The sequence below is a fragment of the Dermochelys coriacea genome, chromosome 14, assembly GCF_009764565.3.
Source record: "Dermochelys coriacea isolate rDerCor1 chromosome 14, rDerCor1.pri.v4, whole genome shotgun sequence".
Classification (NCBI taxonomy): domain Eukaryota; kingdom Metazoa; phylum Chordata; order Testudines; family Dermochelyidae; genus Dermochelys; species Dermochelys coriacea.
In genome coordinates this window covers 829184-847985 of record NC_050081.1, presented here as the reverse complement: position 1 = coordinate 847985, position 18802 = coordinate 829184, and the positions used below count along the sequence as shown (strand labels likewise).

The following is an 18802-nucleotide window of genomic DNA, read 5'->3' as shown; positions in this document are numbered from 1 at the left end:
GGGGGCTTTCCATAGTCCCCTGGAGAGGGTGAAAGGGGATCCCGAAGCCCCTTTTCTGAGTAGGAAGCAGGGGTCAGTATTCCCCTGTGCTCTTCAGGAATAGGAAAGTTCCAGAATACCTTTGTCCCCTGCTGGAAACCTCAGGAGGCTCTGTTTAGTGGATGTTCCCCCTTTTCCAGCATTATATGCCTGTGGGGATGCACTGAGCCTAACCCTTTTCAGCTCCCTTTGTCTGAGGGAGTGTCTGTCCTATGCAGGTTTCAGAGTAGCAGCCGTGTTAGTCTGTATTCGCAAAAAGAAAAGGAGGACTTGTGGCACCTTAGAGACAAATTTATTTGAGCATAAGCTTTCGTGAGCTACAGCTCACTTCATCGGATGCATTTGGTGGAATGCATTCGATGAAGTGAGCTGTAGCTCACGAAAGCTTATGCTCTAATAAATTTGTTAGTCTCTAAGGTGCCACAAGTACTCCTTTTCTTTTTGTCCTATGCAGTGAGCCTGGCCAGTTCCCACTTTCCCATCCTTGTCTCAGGGTGTCATAAATGCACGCTTACCCAAGCTCTTACCCAGGTTTTAGCCCTACTGTCCTTAACCAACCCTTATAGCTGGTTTTTTTTTATGTGCTTTGAACCTGGGCTTGCTTACCTAGCTGGGGATATAGGTACCCAGCTCCATAAAGATCTTCCTCATGTGGAAGTTAATCTAGAGTCACTGTTGCTCATCCCAGGTCCCCATGATGATATCCTACCTCTGTGCTAGTTGTCCAGCAGCATGCTGTGTCTATGGGGAATCCACAATGATATAGCAAGCATCAGCTGTCTCCATTCCATCATCCAATATCCATGATGCACCACTACTTTCCACAGCTCAGAAACCCCTGACAAAATGCCCTCCTGTGTGCCCCATAGCCTCTACCTCCATCCTGCCCCAACCAGGAACAGCTTGTGCTTAGCACCAGCTGGGACAACTGAAGACCATGCAGAGCTGCAAGTGCCACCGTTAAATATGCTGGTAGGCTAAGAACACTTCTGCACAGAGGCCCAAGAGACAGGCCCAAGTTCTCCCACAATACATTGCAAAACAATTCCTAGAGTGAGTCCACTGACACGAAGTACCCTGCAATACACTTACAGAAATCCTAGGGCCAAATCCAGGTAATTGAAGTACCAGTATGGATGCAGCTGCACAGGTATGAGTTGTGCAATTCTGCAGCGTGGAATGCTCAGAGGCAGGCTTGGCAAACCTGGGTGCCCATGCCTGATTATGGATTTAATAATTTTATTAAGATGATGTTGAAATAAAAAGAAAACAGTACAGAGTTTAAGCATAGAAGTTTCTGGTTATCAGGAAATAAGGTACAGATTATCAAGGGGTGGTATAAGGAATACATAATCTGCAATCTCCCCCTTTGGGGATAAAAGATTAACAGGTCAAATACAGACATTGAGATATGGGGGTATGTTGTTCATATAATGGCTATGTTCAGGTGTGGAGTATAATGAGTGGATATGATTATAAGAATGGATTTACCCTCATTTGGTGAGATTTAATATTCAGTGAATTTATGTTTCCAGTTCATATAGTCCAATGGAAAAAGTCTCTCAGTCCCTTTCTCATACTTTATGCACGTCATACCGGCTCACACCTCCTGGTAGTGTCAGAGGCCGGTAATGCGTTCGATGTAGATGTCCCTGGACCATCATTGGGGGTGGGGAATCTTGATCTCATGCCTAGGGCACACACTCAACTTTTCCATGCTGAAAAGTGTCTACTTAACTCCCATTGCTTATTTTAGCTGTGGAATACATGAACAATAGTGATACCACTTCCCATACCTGACTCCCCCCACCAATGATGCAGAAGTTCTCATCTCTAGCCTCACCAGTCTAGAAAAGTCCTCATATTTTGTCACTTAATGATCATATGTTGGGGCTAGAGGCATGAACACTTAAGTCCAAACGAAGTGCTCGTGGTTGCATTGGCACAAGGGCCATGTGTATGATTTGCTTTCTCCTGATTTCTAAGTTTAGCATTCTTCTCCGATATGAACACTACTGGGAAGGTAGAAGAGGTGTCCTGTACCTTATCAGCCACATTTTCTTTTAGATCCATACAAGCTGAGGTTTCCTTTGCTGCATTTCCCAAAAGAGCTGGAAGATAGCTCTTTCCCAGGCCCAGCTGCCAGTAGATTAGTAATGAGTACAAATTGAAGATTATGAGCTCTAGATTCTTTTTGCTATAAATTTTTTAATCAGACACCAAAGCCATTTATAGAAATAATTCAATAGGGAATTGATAGTTGAAAGACTAAATCTTTACTTGGCATTTTGGAGTCACTGAATTTGCACAGCAACTGTTTACAGTAAAAATACTGAAGAACTGGGACCAGCACTAAACTTTGGAACCAAGTGTTAAATACAAAACAACTTCAAAAAGTATTTCACCTCCTCCCAGAGACCAGCAAGGAGGTTTGTGCACCCTTTATTAACTCGTTACACTGGAGTGAGTCTTCATTTCATTTCAGGCAGATGTGTAAATAGAGCAGTATTGGATTGTACAGCTACCCACAGGATCTACTCAGGATAGGAAAGTTGGTGCACGCTGTTTACAGGCCACCACTGACACTTTGGGGGCAGGGAAGATCTGAGGCAGAACAGCAACCCCCCTTCTTCAGAGGAGGGTGACTTGACACCAACATTTAGAAATGGGCCTGCATACCAATTCCTCTAATCCCTACCCATCATATTCCTGCAGCCGCAGGCCAAGCTCCATCCCCAGACTCCAGCTCCAACACGAAGCAGACGTTTACAGCTCTAGACACATTTCTATTTTATTATGGCAAAGGTGAAAAAACCACCTCAGCCCAACAGGCAACCAGTAAAATTTATCCCAAAAATAACTCAGTACAAAACAGATCTGTTTCAGAATTAAAAAAAAACCTTTACATGAGTTTAAAACCTATTCCAAAACATAAAAGTAAAACAAATTCCATCCTTGATATTAGTGGCCACAGTCATACACTCCTCCCTCCGGAGAGCATGGAATGAGATGTCTGGAGTCCTTTCCATGCAGGGGATGTGCTCACTGCTTTAACTGGTGTCCATCTAGAAGAAGAGAGAAGCTCAGTTATTCACAGTGCTGCAAGACAGAACACGAAGAAAAAGCTTTCCATGTGTCTCATGGAAACTTTTCTGTTAAAATATAGGTCTGTCAGATGGAGTTAGGCCTTTCTACACTAGAAAAGTGCACCATTTTAACTAGATTGATTTAATACTCTCTTGTTAAGCCAGTGGAACATGGCAAGCTACTAGATAAGAAAGGGTGAAACTGATTTAAATGCTTTAGAGATTTGTACCAGTTTAACTTGATACATTTTAAAAATTAAATTATATTAAATCAGCATCCATTTCTAATTACAGTATTCAGTGTTGCTATTCAGTTTTCTAACTTAACAGCCTATAACAAGTGGCAGCAAACAAAACCCTTGCAATAGACTGCTTCTGCTTGAGAACTTATGATGTAATTATTGCATGCTGCTAATACACTGTTATCTAAACATTAAAGATAATCATACTCTAAAATATTTTAGAGTAGACTAAGACATACTACAAAAACCTTATGCAGAAGAATATCCTATTAACACGCTTCTACTTTCAATATTGTGAAACATTACAGCGGAATGAATTTTCGCAGTGGTTAGGTCAAATTCAGTTACATCATAGCAACAGTGTTTGCACAAATTGAAGGCTTTGGCTGGTTCTTTAGTCAGCTTCTTCTTCAGATTCTTCAGTTTTTCCACTGAATGCATCCAATGAAGTGAGCTGTAGCTCACGAAAGCTTATGCTCAAATAAATTTGTTAGTCTATAAGGTGCCACAAGTACTCCTTTTCTTTAGACAAGACCTTTGTTTCCCTGCACATATATAGTTGCTCTCTACTGTATATTTTCTAGTGCTGTGTCCAGTCTAATTCTAAAAAGACACCATTTAAATGCCACCACTTCACCCAGGGAGCGGATTCTACAGCTTAATAGGTCTCGTTGTCAATGTTTTTTTCTGTTATTCTGTCGAAGGCTCTTTCTTCCCAATCACCTCTAATTTCATCCTATTCCTTCTAGTTTAATTGGTGAGCTGTGGGGTATATTCTCAAACGTAGGCTCTTCCTAAATTATGAAAAATGAATAGTCAATATGGTAGGTCCTGTGCTGTATGTTGATATTAAATTCATGTTAATGTTACGAGTTTTCAATGTGCTGCAGATTTTTGAAGTGATCTCACATAACAGTCTACAGAAATTGCCAAGGAGAATCTTGTTTTGGCAGCTGGGTAAGGTGCAGGTGGAACTCAACACCCCAAGGATGCCTGGGAGGAACTGTGAGATCAGCATATGATAGGCACATGTTTTTGCTGCAGTGATCAACAGTACAAAGTTGACATTTAAACCATGGTTAGGGCTCACTGATAGTTTGATGAGATGACTAGGACAGCTCATGCCTCTCAATGTTATTTCTTCAGCCCACCTGCAGACTCAAGCAGACATCACTGCATCAATGAGCATTCAGTTCACAATTCAGTATTTTCTTTGCAACCAAGACAAGAAATAATTATTTCTGTAAAATAACTCAGATTCTAAAGCACAATGCTGAAACAAATTCATTCCATTCAGGATATTCTATGGGACACACTGGATCCCACCTATCACCTCCCCACTTTGGTCAGGTCTGTTCTGGCAAAACGCTTCTACTGGGTTGCAGCTTATATTGGCAAAATGGCACTTTTGACAATTTAGCTGATTCCTGCCCCTGAGCAAAATAAGCTATGTTGGCAAAAGTGCTGCTGGTATAACTCTATTGGGGATCACACATCACACCCGACTGACAACTTTGGAGCAGGTTTCAGAGTAGCAGCCGTGTTAGTCTGTATTCGCAAAAAGAAAAAGGAGTACTTGTGGCACCTTAAAGACTAAAATTTATTTGAGCATAAGCTTTCGTGAGCTAAAGCTCACTTCATTGGAGCAGTGCTTCTCAACATGTGGGCTGCTTGTGGCCCAATCAGTACATAGTTGTGGCCCATGTGACATCCTCAGGGCCATACCAGTAGTATATATATTGTGTGGATGTGGCCTACATAACACAGAGATGCATATGCGGCCCACAGTGGTATATAGATTGTGAACTACTATTTTGGAGCGTAAACCTGGCCTTTAACCTGACAGTTTTGCATAGGCGAGCCCAAAATTGTATTGGTCATGTTGCAGACTCCTGCCCATCCATCCTTCAGTCTCTCGCAGCCCTGGTTCTAATCACTAGGTCCCTTTGTATCATTTTCCCTCATTGTCGTCTTATTTCAGTATCACTGGGAGAGTTTCAGCAGCACTGGTCCCAACCTGGATCAATCACCAGAAATGCCCTCTCATAACTACCTACTCTGTTGTTTGTGATCCTGTTTATGGTTTGAGCCAGTTTCTAAGCCAAGTTTTCCACCTGAGATTTATGAGGCTTTTCAATTCTTTATTAAAATCCCATGAAACCATGCATACTGCATTTCCCCCAATGCTATTTTTGTAGTTCTATCAGAGAAAGCAATCAGATTTGCTTATCAAGATTTGCCCTTTATAAGCCCACAATTCTGCTAATTGCTGCTTCATCTTCTAGATATTGAGTGATTTTCTAATCACATTTCTTTCATTATTTTACCAGTGGTGAGTGAGTCTTACTGGCCTGGGATAGCTGATAGGAACACTTTCTGATTCTGCTAAACTGCCAAATCTGCTCACTTCAATCTTCAGGCACATACCCCCCAGTTATCTATGACTGGATTTTTAAATGGTCAATGGCACAGTAAGTTTGTCACCCAACTGCCTTAGGCCAGGAGGTATTTCATATGGTCAGCCAGCGGGTATTTTTCTCCCCCCAACTCACTTTGTCACCTACTCTTTAGCAAATTTAAGCTATGCAGCCTTTGGATTTATTAATTACATCAGCTGGTTTATACATGGGACCCGCTTTCTCCCTTGATAAAAGCCCCATCCTGCTCCAACTTTCCCTAGCAGCCTCAACAGACTACTCTGGTTTGCCCGTCTGTTTCTATTACGGATTCTTTATTACTGGTGTACAGAGCAATGGTCCTATAAATACAACCACTCCCCATCACCCCTCATCACAAGAGTAACACCAACTCAGGCTTGTTAGTTTCCCCAGTCCTTCATTTACCCGTAAGATGTTGAATACATATTTTCAAATAAGTTCGATGTGCAGTTTTGTGTTCATTAATGTGTTCCCAGGACGTGCAACATGCAGTGTTCAATTACATGTGAGAGTCTTGTCCAAGTGAACACCTAGCCTGTTTGAAAAACTGGTCCTGAATGTTGCAGAATGTCCCCACCCCAGAGATGGCTGTTTCTTAATCAAGAGAAAGAGCAGTTGGAGCATTTGTGGGAATGAAATTAACTACAGGAACCAGGTACTGGTTAGCCCCAAGGAGGCTTTTTTGGTTCCATGTTATGATAAATACTCCACCCTTTTCTGTGCAGCCATTGAGAGCTAACCCTTCCATTTCCAGATAAGGACTGATTGAGCATCCACACTTACCCTGGCATTATAAGCATCCAACTGTGCATCTAGTTCTTCTGCAGAGAGCTGCTGTTTGGAACTTCTTCCAGCCCCTCTGCCTCTCCCTCGGTTCCCACCACGGTTACCTCGCCTGTTGCCACCCCCACCACCAAATCCTCCTGAACCACCACGGTTTCTGGTCATGCCTCCTCTGTTTACACTGTGGAGCAGAGAAAGAGCTGTATTACAGGCACAGTACAGTCTAGTCAACCCCAACAGCCACAAAAAAATGCAAATTCAGTGCCCATGCTAATCAGGTGCAACAGGCCAATTGCACAGGCCCATATCAAACAAAAGCTTCTCACCTCTGTGCTGGTCTCCGCTGTGTGTCTATCTGTGATGTAACCAGCTGAATGTTCATAGGGCGCCCTAAAAGAGAGAAAGTAATAATTAATCTTTATACACATGTCACTGGTATCTCGAGTCCTCCACCCAGCAAGTGAAATGTCCCGTGAAAACAGCCAGACAGACTCACCATCCAGAGGGACTCCATTGTACTGCTTCATAGCTTTCAGAGCATCTGCCTTTCTTTCAAAATGCACATCCGCTGTCCCTAAACTGCGTCCAGACCGATCATAATGCACCGCTGCCTTCTTCAAGGTCCCAAACTCTGCAAAGAGCTCCTGTGCAACAGAGAGAGGGAAGCTGTTACTGCTAACCAAACTGCTGCTGGAACATCTATCTTATACTAGCACCAGGAAAGGACAAGGGTTGGCAACTTCTCTAATACAAGTACCATCTCTCAGAAGTTTACAGCTGTCAAAACTGTAAACATTAGCAGCCCAGGAAAAACCATCTATGAAAGGAGGGAACTCAAAGTCACACAAGAAGTTGCTCTAGAAGAAAACTTAATGGCCCTGGACTAAAGGTAAATTCTTTGAGGGGGTCAACATACATGTGGACACAGGTGATCCAGTGGATACAGTGTACTTAGACAAGGTCCTTCAGCAAAGGCTCTTAAGCAAAGTAAGCAATCATGTGATAAGAGGGAAAGTCCTCTCATGGATCAGTAATTGGTTAAAAGACAGGAAACAAAGGGTAGAAATAAATGGCCAGTTTTCAGAATGGAGAGAGAGAGAAATAGCAGCATCACCCAGGAGTCTGTACTGGGACCAGTGCCGTTCAACATATTCAGAAATTATCTGGAGAAAGGGGTAAGCAGTGAGTTGGCAAAATTTGAAGACAATACAAAATTACTCAAGATAGTTAAGTCCAAAGCTGACTGTGAAGAGTTACCAAGGGATCTCACAAAACTGGATAACTGGGCAACAAAATGGCAGATGAAATTCAATGTTGATAAATGCAAAGTAATGAACATTGGAAAACATAATCCCAACTCTCTCTCATATATATATATATATATATATATATATATATATATATATATATATATATATATATATATATATATATATATATATATATATATATATAAAATCATGGGGTCTAAATTAGCTGTTACCACTCAAGAAAGATCTTGGAGTCATTGTGGATAATTCTCTGAAAACATCCACTCAATGTGCAGTAGCAGTCAAAAAAGCTAGGAGAATGTTAGGAACCTTTAGGAAAGGGATAGATAATAAGATAAGAAAAAATATATTGCTCTGTGTAAATGCATGGTACATCCACTCCTTGAATACTGCAAGCAGATCTGGTCACCCCATCTCAAAACAGATATTGGAATTTGAAAAGATATAGAAAAGGGCAACAAAAACGATTGGGGTGTGGAACAACTTCCACATGAGGAGAGATTAAAAAGACTTGGACTTTTCTGCTTGGAAAAAGAGAAGACTGAGGAGGGATACGATTGAGGTCTATAAAATCATGACTGGTGTGGAGAAAGTAAATAAGGAAGCGTTATTTACTCCTTCACGTAAGGACCAGAGGTCACCCACTGAAATTGACAACAGGTTTAAAACAAACAAAACAAAGTTCTTATTCATGCAAAGCGCAGTCAACCTGTGGAACTCATTGTTGGGGATGCTGTGAAGGCCAAAACTATAACAGGCTTCAAAAAAAGAACTGGTAAATTCATGGAGCAGAGGTCCACCAATGGCTATTAGCCAAGATACTTAGGGATGCAAGCCCATAATCTGGGTGTTCCTAGCCTCTGACTGCCAGAAGCTGGGAGCAAATGACAAGGGTTGGATCACTCCAAAATTGCTTGTTCCAGTGCTTAACTTCCCTTACAGTTATGAAATTTTTCCCCAATGTCTAACCTAAATCTCCTTTGCTGCAATTTAAGCCCATTACTTGTTGTCCTGTCCTTTGGGGACAAGCAGAACAATTCATCACCCTCCTCTTTCTAATAACCTTTTTACATACTTGAACACTGTTATCATGCCCTACTACTGTGTCTTCTCTTATCCAAATTAAATAAATCCAGTTTTTTCAATCTCTCCTCCTCGGTCATGTTTTCTAGACCTTTAATAATTTTTGTTGCTCTTCTCTGGACTTTCTCCAATTTGTTCACATCTTTCCCAAAGCGTGGTGCCCAGAAGTGGACACAGTACTCCAGCTGAGGCCTTATCAGTGCTGAGTGGAAGAACTGGCTCATGTCTTGCTTATAACACTCCTACTACATCCTCAAATGATGTTTGCTTTTTTGGCCACTGTATTACACTGTTGACTCATATTTAGTTTGTGATCCATTATAACCCCCAGACTTTTTTCTGCAGTACTCCTTCCTAGGCAGTCATTTCCCATTTTGTATGTGTGCAACTGATTATTCATTCCTAAGTGTAGTACTTTGCATTTGTCCTTGTTGAATTTCATCCTATTTATTTCAGAGCATTTCCCCAGTTTGTCAAGATCATTTGTATTCTAATCCTGTCCTCCAAAGCACTTGCAACCCCTCCCAGCCTGGTATCAGCCACAAACTTCGTAAGAGTACTCTCTATACCATTATCCTATTCATTTACGAAGATATTGTATAGAACCAGACCCAGGACAGATCCCTGCAGGACTCCTTCAGTGCTCTTCCAGCTTGACTGTGAACCACTGCTAACTCCTCTCTGAGTATGCTTTTCCAACCAGTTGTGCACCCACCTTATAGTAGGGTCATCTAGGCTATATTTCCCTCGTTTGCTTATGATAAGGTCAAGTGAGACAGTATCAAAAGTCTTACTAAAGTTGAGATACATCACAGCTACTGCTTCAGCCCTATCCACAAGGCTTGTTACTCTGTCAAAGGAAATTAAGTTGGTTTGACATGATTTGACAACAAAACCCATGTTGCCTGTTACTCCACTATCTTTCCAGGTTCCCAAATTAAGCTAACTGGTCTATTATTCCCTGGATTGTCCTTATGCCCCTTTTTATAACCAAGTACTATATTTGCCTTTTTCCAGTCTTTAGGGATGTCTCCCATCCTCCTTGAGTTCTCAAAGATAACTGCTAATGGCTCAGAGATCTCTTTAGCCAGTTCCTCAAGTATTCAAGGATATACTTCATCTCGGCCTGCCAACCTGAAGACATCTAACTTGTTTATCATGTTTGAAAAAACCTCTTAATGCTCCTAAGACGTGGGTTAGCATATCTGAGGTCACTTTAATTAACAACTAGGACCCAGATCCTCAAAAGTATTTCTGCTCCTAATTTTCACTGAAGTCAATGAAATTTAGTGGCCTAACTACGTTCAAGAATCTGGGCCTAGGTAACTAGGGGGAAGCTAGCCTTCAAACCTGTGAGTCTGCATTTTAGTTGCATTAGGCTAACTCAAAATACTTAGGATGTATTTTTCAATTGTCAGTGAAGACTAGCCGTAAGAGTCTTTCCATATGCCTTGATGAAGATGGATACAGCAAATGACAAACACAAAGGCTCCCACATTTCAGCTGTGAGATCTTGTCTCCTTTACAGTATCATAAGAGTTACAGATGCTATAGTAGAACAGTGCATAATTCACATGCTTTTTGTTATATCCCTTCCCAGCAAAAGCATGTTCCCACCTCAGTTGATTAGAGACCCCCCACAAGCCAGTACATGTTTTGTCGAGCAGCATATGAGTTCAGAACTGGGAGAAATGCATTTATCTGCACGTCTCAGATTTTGGGCAAGTTACATTCAATTTTCAGACCCAAACATCATAGCCTTCCAACACAGGCACCTTTGCTGTCATTTATTATACATTAAATGAACTAGAGAGGAACAAAATACAATTTTTTGCACTCCAATCATATCAGACAGTACTAACACAGTCAATCAACAATAAAAAGAGTCCAAAGTTAACGGCCGTAGAGATCATTATATCATTCCATGAGGAAGGGTCCACAGACCTCAAAAAATGCAACATTAACCCAAAATGCCCAAGCCAACTACCCTAGTGTGTCTCCTTTGGGGCTTTTCCAACACTTGGAGGACGGTGGAGGGGGCTCTCTTACCTGGATATCTGCATCCGACACACCAAAGTCCAGATTAGAAACCAGGAGCTTCCCCCCGGTTTCCACGCCAGCCCCAGCCCCAAAGCCGCTGTCGAACAGGTCATGCTGCCACTTTTCGGGAAGTTGCTTTGGCTGAAACAGAACAAATATTCTCACTGACCATCCCTGACCAAGCCCCCCTGCCCGGGATCGCGCCACCCCACAGGGGTCCTCGGCTCTCCTCCCTCCTCGCTCTCCTCTAGAGCCGCCGCGGGGAGGACTCGTTCTTCGCGAGCCCCTAGGCCCGCTCGCCCCAGGCCACTGCTCGGCCACGAGACGACTGCCCGCAGCTGGGAGAACAAAGCGCCTCCGGCCGGGCCCGCCTCCTCCCCGCCGCAGCCAGCCCGCCCCGCTCGCTCCCCGGGATCAAGCCCCTCGCGCCCGCTGCTCCCACAGCCCGGCCCGCGGCTCCCAGGGCCCGGCCCCTCGGTCCCAGCGCGGCGCCCCGCCCCGCCCCCGGCTACGGGGCCTCGGCCGGCGCCGCCACCCGCCTCGCTCCGTACCCGGCTGTAGGGCGCGGGCCGGTTCCTGCCGCCGCCTCGGGCCATGACCGGCCTGTTCCGCAGGGGGCCGCCGCCCCCCGCTCGCCCCGCTCCAACACTGCCCCGGCCGGGCCCCCCTCCGCGGGCGGCGCCTCCTCGGCCCCGGCCTCCGCGGCCGGCGCGACCGGCCCCCCGCTGGCTGCGGTTCAGCTTGATGATATCGTCCAGGGACATGTCCATCTTGTCGGCCATGATGGCGGCTCCGCTCCGGGGCCTGCACTTCCGGCCGCGCTGCGCCGGCGCCGGAAGCGGAAGGGGCGGGCCAGGGCTCCAAATGAGGGCGCAGGGGCCGGACGCCCGGCTCTATAGGGCCGAGGCTGTGGCGGGGACGCGTCTGGCGGGGGGCGGGACTTCCGGCACGCGGCCATTGAGATTCCCGCCGGCCCGAGCCTGTGAGCTGGAGTCGGTTGTGTTGTCTCGGGTGGGGCTGCTGGGATGCGAGACGGGATACTGGGGGGGTCTCCCCGGGGCGGAGCCGGACAGATCCTATGGGGGGCTCCCTGGGGGCGGGAGAGACCCGGGGGGAGGGGGTTCCCGGGGGCGGAGCCGGACAGATCCTATGGGGGGCTCCCTGGGGGCGGGAGAGACCCGGAGGGGAGGGGGTTCCCCGGGGGCGGAGCCGGACAGATCCTATGGGGGGCTCCCTGGGGGCGGGAGAGACCCGGAGGGGAGGGGGTTCCCCGGGGGCGGAGCTGGACAGATCCTATGGGGGGCTCCCTGGGGGCGGGAGAGACCCGGGGGGAGGGGGTTCCCCGGGGGCGGAGCCGGACAGATCCTATGGGGGGCTCTCTGGGGGCGGGAGAGACCCGGGGGGAGGGGGTTCCCCGGGGGCGGAGCCGGACAGATCCTATGGGGGGCTCTCTGGGGGCGGGAGAGACCCGGAGGGGAGGGGGTTCCCCGGGGGCGGAGCTGGACAGATCCTATGGGGGGCTCCCTGGGGGCGGGAGAGACCCGGAGGGGAGGGGGTTCCCCGGGGGCGGAGCCGGACAGATCCTATGGGGGGCTCTCTGGGGGCGGGAGAGATCCGGAGGGGAGGGGGTTCCCCGGGGGCGGAGCCGGACAGATCCTATGGGGGGCTCCCTGGGGGCGGGAGAGACCCGGGGGGAGGGGGTTCCGCGAGGGCGGAGCTGGACAGATCCTATGGGGGGCTCCCTGGGGGCGGGAGAGACCCGGGGGGAGGGGGTTCCCCGGGGGCGGAGCCGGACAGATCCTATGGGGGGCTCCCTGGGGGCGGGAGAGATCCGGAGGGGAGGGGGTTCCCCGGGGGCGGAGCCGGACAGATCCTATGGGGGGCTCTCTGGGGGCGGGAGAGACCCGGGCGGAGGGGGTTCCCCGGGGGCGGAGCCGGACAGATCCTATGGGGGGCTCCCTGGGGGCGGGAGAGATCCGGAGGGGAGGGGGTTCCCCGGGGGCGGAGCTGGACAGATCCTATGGGGGGCTCCCTGGGGGCGGGAGAGATCCGGAGGGGAGGGGGTTCCCCGGGGGCGGAGCCGGACAGATCCTATGGGGGGCTCTCTGGGGGCGGGAGAGACCCGGGGGGAGGGGGTTCCCTGGGGGCGGAGCCGGACAGATCCTATGGGGGGCTCTCTGGGGGCGGGAGAGACCCGGGGGGAGGGGGTTCCGCGAGGGCGGAGCTGGACAGATCCTATGGGGGGCTCCCTGGGGGCGGGAGAGATCCGGAGGGGAGGGGGTTCCCTGGGGGTGGAGCCGGACAGATCCTATGGGGGGCTCTCTGGGGGCGGGAGAGACCCGGGGGGAGGGGGTTCCCCGGGGGCGGAGCCGGACAGATCCTATGGGGGGCTCTCTGGGGGCGGGAGAGACCCGGGGGAGGGGGTTCCCCGGGGGCGGAGCCGGACAGATCCTATGGGGGGCTCTCTGGGGGCGGGAGAGACCCGGGGGGAGGGGGTTCCCCGGGGGCGGAGCCGGACAGATCCTATGGCGGGGCTCCCTTCGGGGCGGGAGAGACCCGGGGGGAGGGGGTTCCCCGGGGGCGGAGCCGGACAGATCCTATGGGGGGCTCTCTGGGGGCGGGAGAGACCCGGGGGGAGGGGGGTCCCCGGGGGCGGAGCCGGACAGATCCTATGGGGGGCTCTCTGGGGGCGGGAGAGATCCGGAGGGGAGGGGGTTCCCCGGGGGCGGAGCTGGACAGATCCTATGGGGGGCTCTCTGGGGGCGGGAGAGACCCGGGGGGAGGGGGTTCCCCGGGGGCGGAGCTGGACAGATGCTATGGGGGGCTCTCTGGGGGCGGGAGAGACCCGGGGGGAGGGGGTTCCCCGGGGGCGGAGCCGGACAGATCCTATGGGGGGCTCTCTGGGGGCGGGAGAGACCCGGGGGGAGGGGGTTCCCCGGGGGCGGAGCTGGACAGATCCTATGGGGGGCTCCCTGGGGGCGGGAGAGATCCGGAGGGGAGGGGGTTCCCCGGGGGCGGAGCCGGACAGATCCTATGGGGGGCTCTCTGGGGGCGGGAGAGACCCGGGGGGAGGGGGTTCCCCGAGGGCGGAGCTGGACAGATCCTATGGGGGGCTCCCTGGGGGCGGGAGAGATCCGGAGGGGAGGGGGTTCCCCGGGGGCGGAGCCGGACAGATCCTATGGGGGGCTCTCTGGGGGCGGGAGAGACCCGGGGGGAGGGGGTTCCCCGGGGGCGGAGCCGGACAGATCCTATGGGGGGCTCTCTGGGGGCGGGAGAGACCCGGGGGGAGGGGGTTCCCCGGGGGCGGAGCCGGACAGATCCTATGGCGGGGCTCCCTGGGGGCGGGAGAGACCCGGGGGGGGGGGGTTCCCCGGGGGCGGAGCCGGACAGATCCTATGGGGGGCTCCCTGGGGGCGGGAGAGACCCGGGGGGAGGGGGTTCCCCGGGGGCGGAGCCGGACAGATCCTATGGGGGGCTCCCTGGGGGGCGGGAGAGATCCGGAGGGGAGGGGGTTCCCCGGGGGCGGAGCTGGACAGATCCTATGGGGGGCTCCCTGGGGGCGGGAGAGATCCGGAGGGGAGGGGGTTCCCCGGGGGCGGAGCCGGACAGATCCTATGGGGGGCTCTCTGGGGGCGGGAGAGACCCGGGGGGAGGGGGTTCCCCGAGGGCGGAGCTGGACAGATCCTATGGGGGGCTCCCTGGGGGCGGGAGAGACCCGGGGGGAGGGGGTTCCCCGGGGGCGGAGCCGGACAGATCCTATGGGGGGCTCCCTGGGGGCGGGAGAGATCCGGAGGGGAGGGGGTTCCCCGGGGGCGGAGCCGGACAGATCCTATGGGGGGCTCTCTGGGGGCGGGAGAGACCCGGGGGGAGGGGGTTCCCCGGGGGCGGAGCCGGACAGATCCTATGGCGGGGCTCCCTGGGGGCGGGAGAGACCCGGGGGGAGGGGGTTCCCCGGGGGCGGAGCCGGACAGATCCTATGGGGGGCTCCCTGGGGGCGGGAGAGACCCGGGGGGAGGGGGTTCCCCGGGGGCGGAGCCGGACAGATCCTATGGGGGGCTCCCTGGGGGCGGGAGAGATCCGGAGGGGAGGGGGTTCCCCGGGGGCGGAGCTGGACAGATCCTATGGGGGGCTCCCTGGGGGCGGGAGAGATCCGGAGGGGAGGGGGTTCCCCGGGGGCGGAGCCGGACAGATCCTATGGGGGGCTCTCTGGGGGCGGGAGAGACCCGGGGGGAGGGGGTTCCCCGAGGGCGGAGCTGGACAGATCCTATGGGGGGCTCCCTGGGGGCGGGAGAGATCCGGAGGGGAGGGGGTTCCCTGGGGGTGAAGCCGGACAGATCCTATGGGGGGCTCTCTGGGGGCGGGAGAGACCCGGGGGGAGGGGGTTCCCCGGGGGCAGAGCCGGACAGATCCTATGGGGGGCTCTCTGGGGGCGGGAGAGACCCGGGGGGAGGGGGTTCCCCGGGGGCGCAGCCGGACAGATCCTATGGCGGGGCTCCCTGGGGGCGGGAGAGACCCGGGGGGAGGGGGTTCCCCGGGGGCGGAGCCGGACAGATCCTATGGGGGGCTCTCTGGGGGCGGGAGAGACCCGGAGGGGAGGGGGTTCCCCGGGGGCGGAGCCGGAGCCGGACAGATCCCATGGGGGGCTCCCTGGGGGCGGGAGAGACCCGGGGGGAGGGGGTTCCCCGGGGGCGGAGCCGGACAGATCCTATGGCGGGGCTCTCTGGGGGCGGGAGAGACCCGGGGGGGGAGGGGGTTCCCCGGGGGCGGAGCTGGAGCCGGACAGATCCCATGGGGGGCTCCCTGGGGGCGGGAGAGACCCGGGGGGAGGGGGTTCCCTAGGGGTGGAGCCGCACAGATCCTATGGGGGGCTCCCGGGGGCAGGAGAGATCTGCGGGGGACAGGGTGTCAGACTCCTTTGAGCCTCGGCTTGCAGTAGTGCATTCCGGGTCACGCTGAGCTCTGGGGGGCTGTTTGGCATGTCAGCAGCTTTCCCTTGGGGTGTGGGGAAGCCTTTCCTTCTCAGCCCTGGTCCTGGCAGGAAGCGATCAAGTGACATGCTAATAGGAGCTTCTGAGATCCATTTTCATTCCGGCCCATGGAAACACGAAGGTGCCCACATCCTCTCAGCAGTGCAGCGGGGAAGCCTGGAGTGTAAGGGTAGGGGGCTCAGGCCTCTTAGGCACCTGCTACTCCTACCACAGAATCAGACCAGTTGCCTGACCTTGACCAAATCCCTTCCTCTCACTGTTACTCAGTTTCCTCATTTGTAAAGTGGGGGGTGCTGATCCTGATATGCCCAATGATGGGGCAAGGTCACTAAATGGGTGTTGGTGAGCCAGGGTATAAAATCTGGGGTGAGAGGCTCCTGAGGACAGAGGTTTACTAGTAACCACTGAGCTGTGGGGGAGGGAACAGCCCATCCACATCCCACTTTGAACTGCCCTAGGGGAGGAAGCAATGCTGGTAGGCTGCATGGCCCCTGGGGAGATGAGCTGTTTCAGCTGGGAAACCAAAGGGTTATAAATGAAACTCAATCTGAGCAACTGGTTCTCCTGCCAGGTGCTGACTTGACTCTGATGCACACAGCCTGGCTAGGATGAAGGTGAAGATAAAGAGCTGGAATGGTGTAGCCTCTTGGCTCTGGGTGGCCAATGATGAGAACTGTGGCATCTGCCGGATGGCCTTTAATGGCTGCTGCCCAGACTGTGAGTAACCCAGGCCCCTTGGTCCCTGCAGTATTTCAGCCCAGGTGCTCCCTTTTCTCCTCATAAGTTTTGTCCCTTTGTAGGTAAGGTGCCTGGAGATGACTGCCCCCTGGTGTGGGGCCAGTGCTCCCACTGCTTCCACATGCACTGCATTCTCAAGTGGCTGAATTCACAGCAAGTCCAGCAGCACTGTCCTATGTGCCGGCAAGAGTGGAAATTCAAGGAGTGACAGACCCCCCTGCAGCCAGCAGATCTACCTGGATTTAATGGGCTGTTGTTAAAGTGTTTTGTTGGGATTCAGCCCCTCCCTCCACATCCTGGAACAATGAATTATTTATACAGCATAATATGTATCCCTGGCCCTTATAGAGAACTTTAGCAGATAATTCTTGTCCCAAATAATTGACTCACCATAGGCAAAAAGGAAGCGTGAGGCAGAAGGAGCAGTGGAGACATGACTGGAAGCATCTGAGTGGTGCATGTTAATCTTCCCACCATGATGCTGGTTCCACACACTGTCAGAATTTTCAGTATTATTAATTGCTTCATCCTGGGCACAGTCAGCATCTCAACTTTCTCTCTTCCCTTAAGGTCTACACAACATGTGGGCCTCAGTAAAAAGCCAGGGGTTGGCCTGGGTACATCTCATGTTGGCCCTTTTATGATAATGGCTCCTTTTGCCATGCAGACATGGGTCTGTGGTTTGGGTGCCTTATTTAAAACACCCTGGACCTGATTTTTTTAAAGAGGTGCTTATCCTTCACAACTCCACCCAAAGTCAGCAGGAGCTCAGAACCTTTGAAAAGCTGGCTTCTTGTGGCAACTCTTCCTTAACTAAAAGGGATCTTCCTGTTTAAATAAAACCTCTCCCAGCTCTTGCATCATGGGAACCTTCCCATCCTTCTTCTCTGAAGAGACCTCTCAGACCTGTCCTTACCCTGCCTCCCTCCATTCCCTGAGAAATCACCACTATCCAGTGATGTGGGTATTCTGTACCTTACTGGTGAGAGATGGTCACATCATCTCAAAGCTTTCTTTAGTTGAAATGGGATTCTTAGGGCCCTATGCAGCTCTCCATCCAGGTGTTCAGCTCCTGATGCCTGTGGCAACCATTTCCCCATGCACCACAGGCAGGCTGAGCCCTGAACTGATGCCTTCAAATATAGCAGTAGAGAAATGAAGGCTGTTGTGTGGCCTGCCTCCCACCACAGGCAGAGACATATCCACAGGTCAGGTGTGCTGTTCAGCACCAGAATCATGTAAATTATTTGAACCCAAGTTGCTTTGGGACTAGACCCCTTGCCAATAGTATAAGTCAGTTTCTATCTGTAATGTGGCAATCCCTGGACTGGTTTCAATAAACTCATGGCTGTGATTAATTTCTCTTCATGCTTCTGAGCCAAGTGGTGGGGAGGGTCTCCAAAGCTGGTCAGATACCCACAAGCACACCACAAACAGCAGAGCAAGGTTGTTGCCGTGCCATCAACAAGGATTTTCCCTAGATGAGCAGCGAGGTGGTAGAATGTGACCTATGGCTTTAACTTAGCCATTCTGGCTGTCCCTGCTATGTGGAGGGGGCCCTGCATTACTCTGGCACATTGCTTACGTCCTACAGACCAACTGTGCTTGATGCTTCATCCTTGGCAAAATCCATCCCTGGTATGTCATTCTTCTCTGCCATGTAGGCCACCCCCAGGTGGAATGTATAATGGGAGCCTCTTAGTGTGGAACCTGGCATGTGATGGATGCTTATCAGCCTAGAACAAGGACTTCTGGAAATGTGACATGAGGGGATCCTTTATTAAATGGGCAGTGGGTGGGGGCAAAGAGTACAATGTGTCCCCTTAAGGTTGGGGCTGCCAGTTGAACCAAAGACACAAGATGTAACAATGATCCCTTTGTGGGGTTCTGCAGGGGAGAATGATACACAATGGGAATCAATTAGTGGAACCGAGAGTATGGGGTGGCTTCTCATTTCGGCCTGATACCTTAGCCAGCCAGAGTGCAGCTTGTAAAGCCCCTCACCTATTCAATCTCAAGCCCCTAGTTTAATGCTGTGCCCTCTCTCAGGCGGCCATCTGTATACGTACACAGGGTTTGTCCGATCCACTAGAG

At 51.6% G+C, this 18802-nt stretch overlaps 2 protein-coding genes across 4 annotated transcripts; one reads left to right on the top strand and one right to left on the bottom strand.

Moving 5' to 3' along the window:
* Positions 1-2812: 2812 nt before the first annotated feature.
* On the bottom strand, positions 2813-11815 carry ALYREF (Aly/REF export factor). Its single transcript, XM_038372073.2, has 6 exons — positions 11534-11815; positions 10992-11123; positions 7085-7232; positions 6915-6978; positions 6589-6769; positions 2813-3104 (listed from the first exon to the last, which is right to left on the bottom strand). Exons 1-6 carry the CDS (start codon positions 11762-11764, stop codon positions 3090-3092), a joined length of 771 nt encoding a protein of 256 aa, XP_038228001.1. The 5' UTR covers positions 11765-11815; the 3' UTR covers positions 2813-3089.
* Positions 11816-11860: 45 nt separating this feature from the next.
* Positions 11861-18066, top strand: ANAPC11 (anaphase promoting complex subunit 11). 3 transcript variants are annotated; one of them, XM_038372070.1, is made up of 3 exons: positions 11861-11964; positions 16542-16687; positions 16771-18066. In XM_038372070.1, the coding sequence occupies exons 2-3, from the start codon at positions 16579-16581 to the stop codon at positions 16914-16916; spliced, it is 255 nt and encodes an 84-aa protein (XP_038227998.1). In that variant the 5' UTR covers positions 11861-11964; positions 16542-16578; the 3' UTR covers positions 16917-18066. The 3 variants fall into 3 exon arrangements, with proteins under 3 accessions (XP_038227998.1, XP_038227999.1, XP_043352459.1); XM_038372071.2 differs by having other exon boundaries at positions 11880-11993; XM_043496524.1 differs by lacking the exon at positions 11861-11964 and having other exon boundaries at positions 16463-16687.
* The last annotated feature ends 736 nt before the right edge of the window (positions 18067-18802 follow it).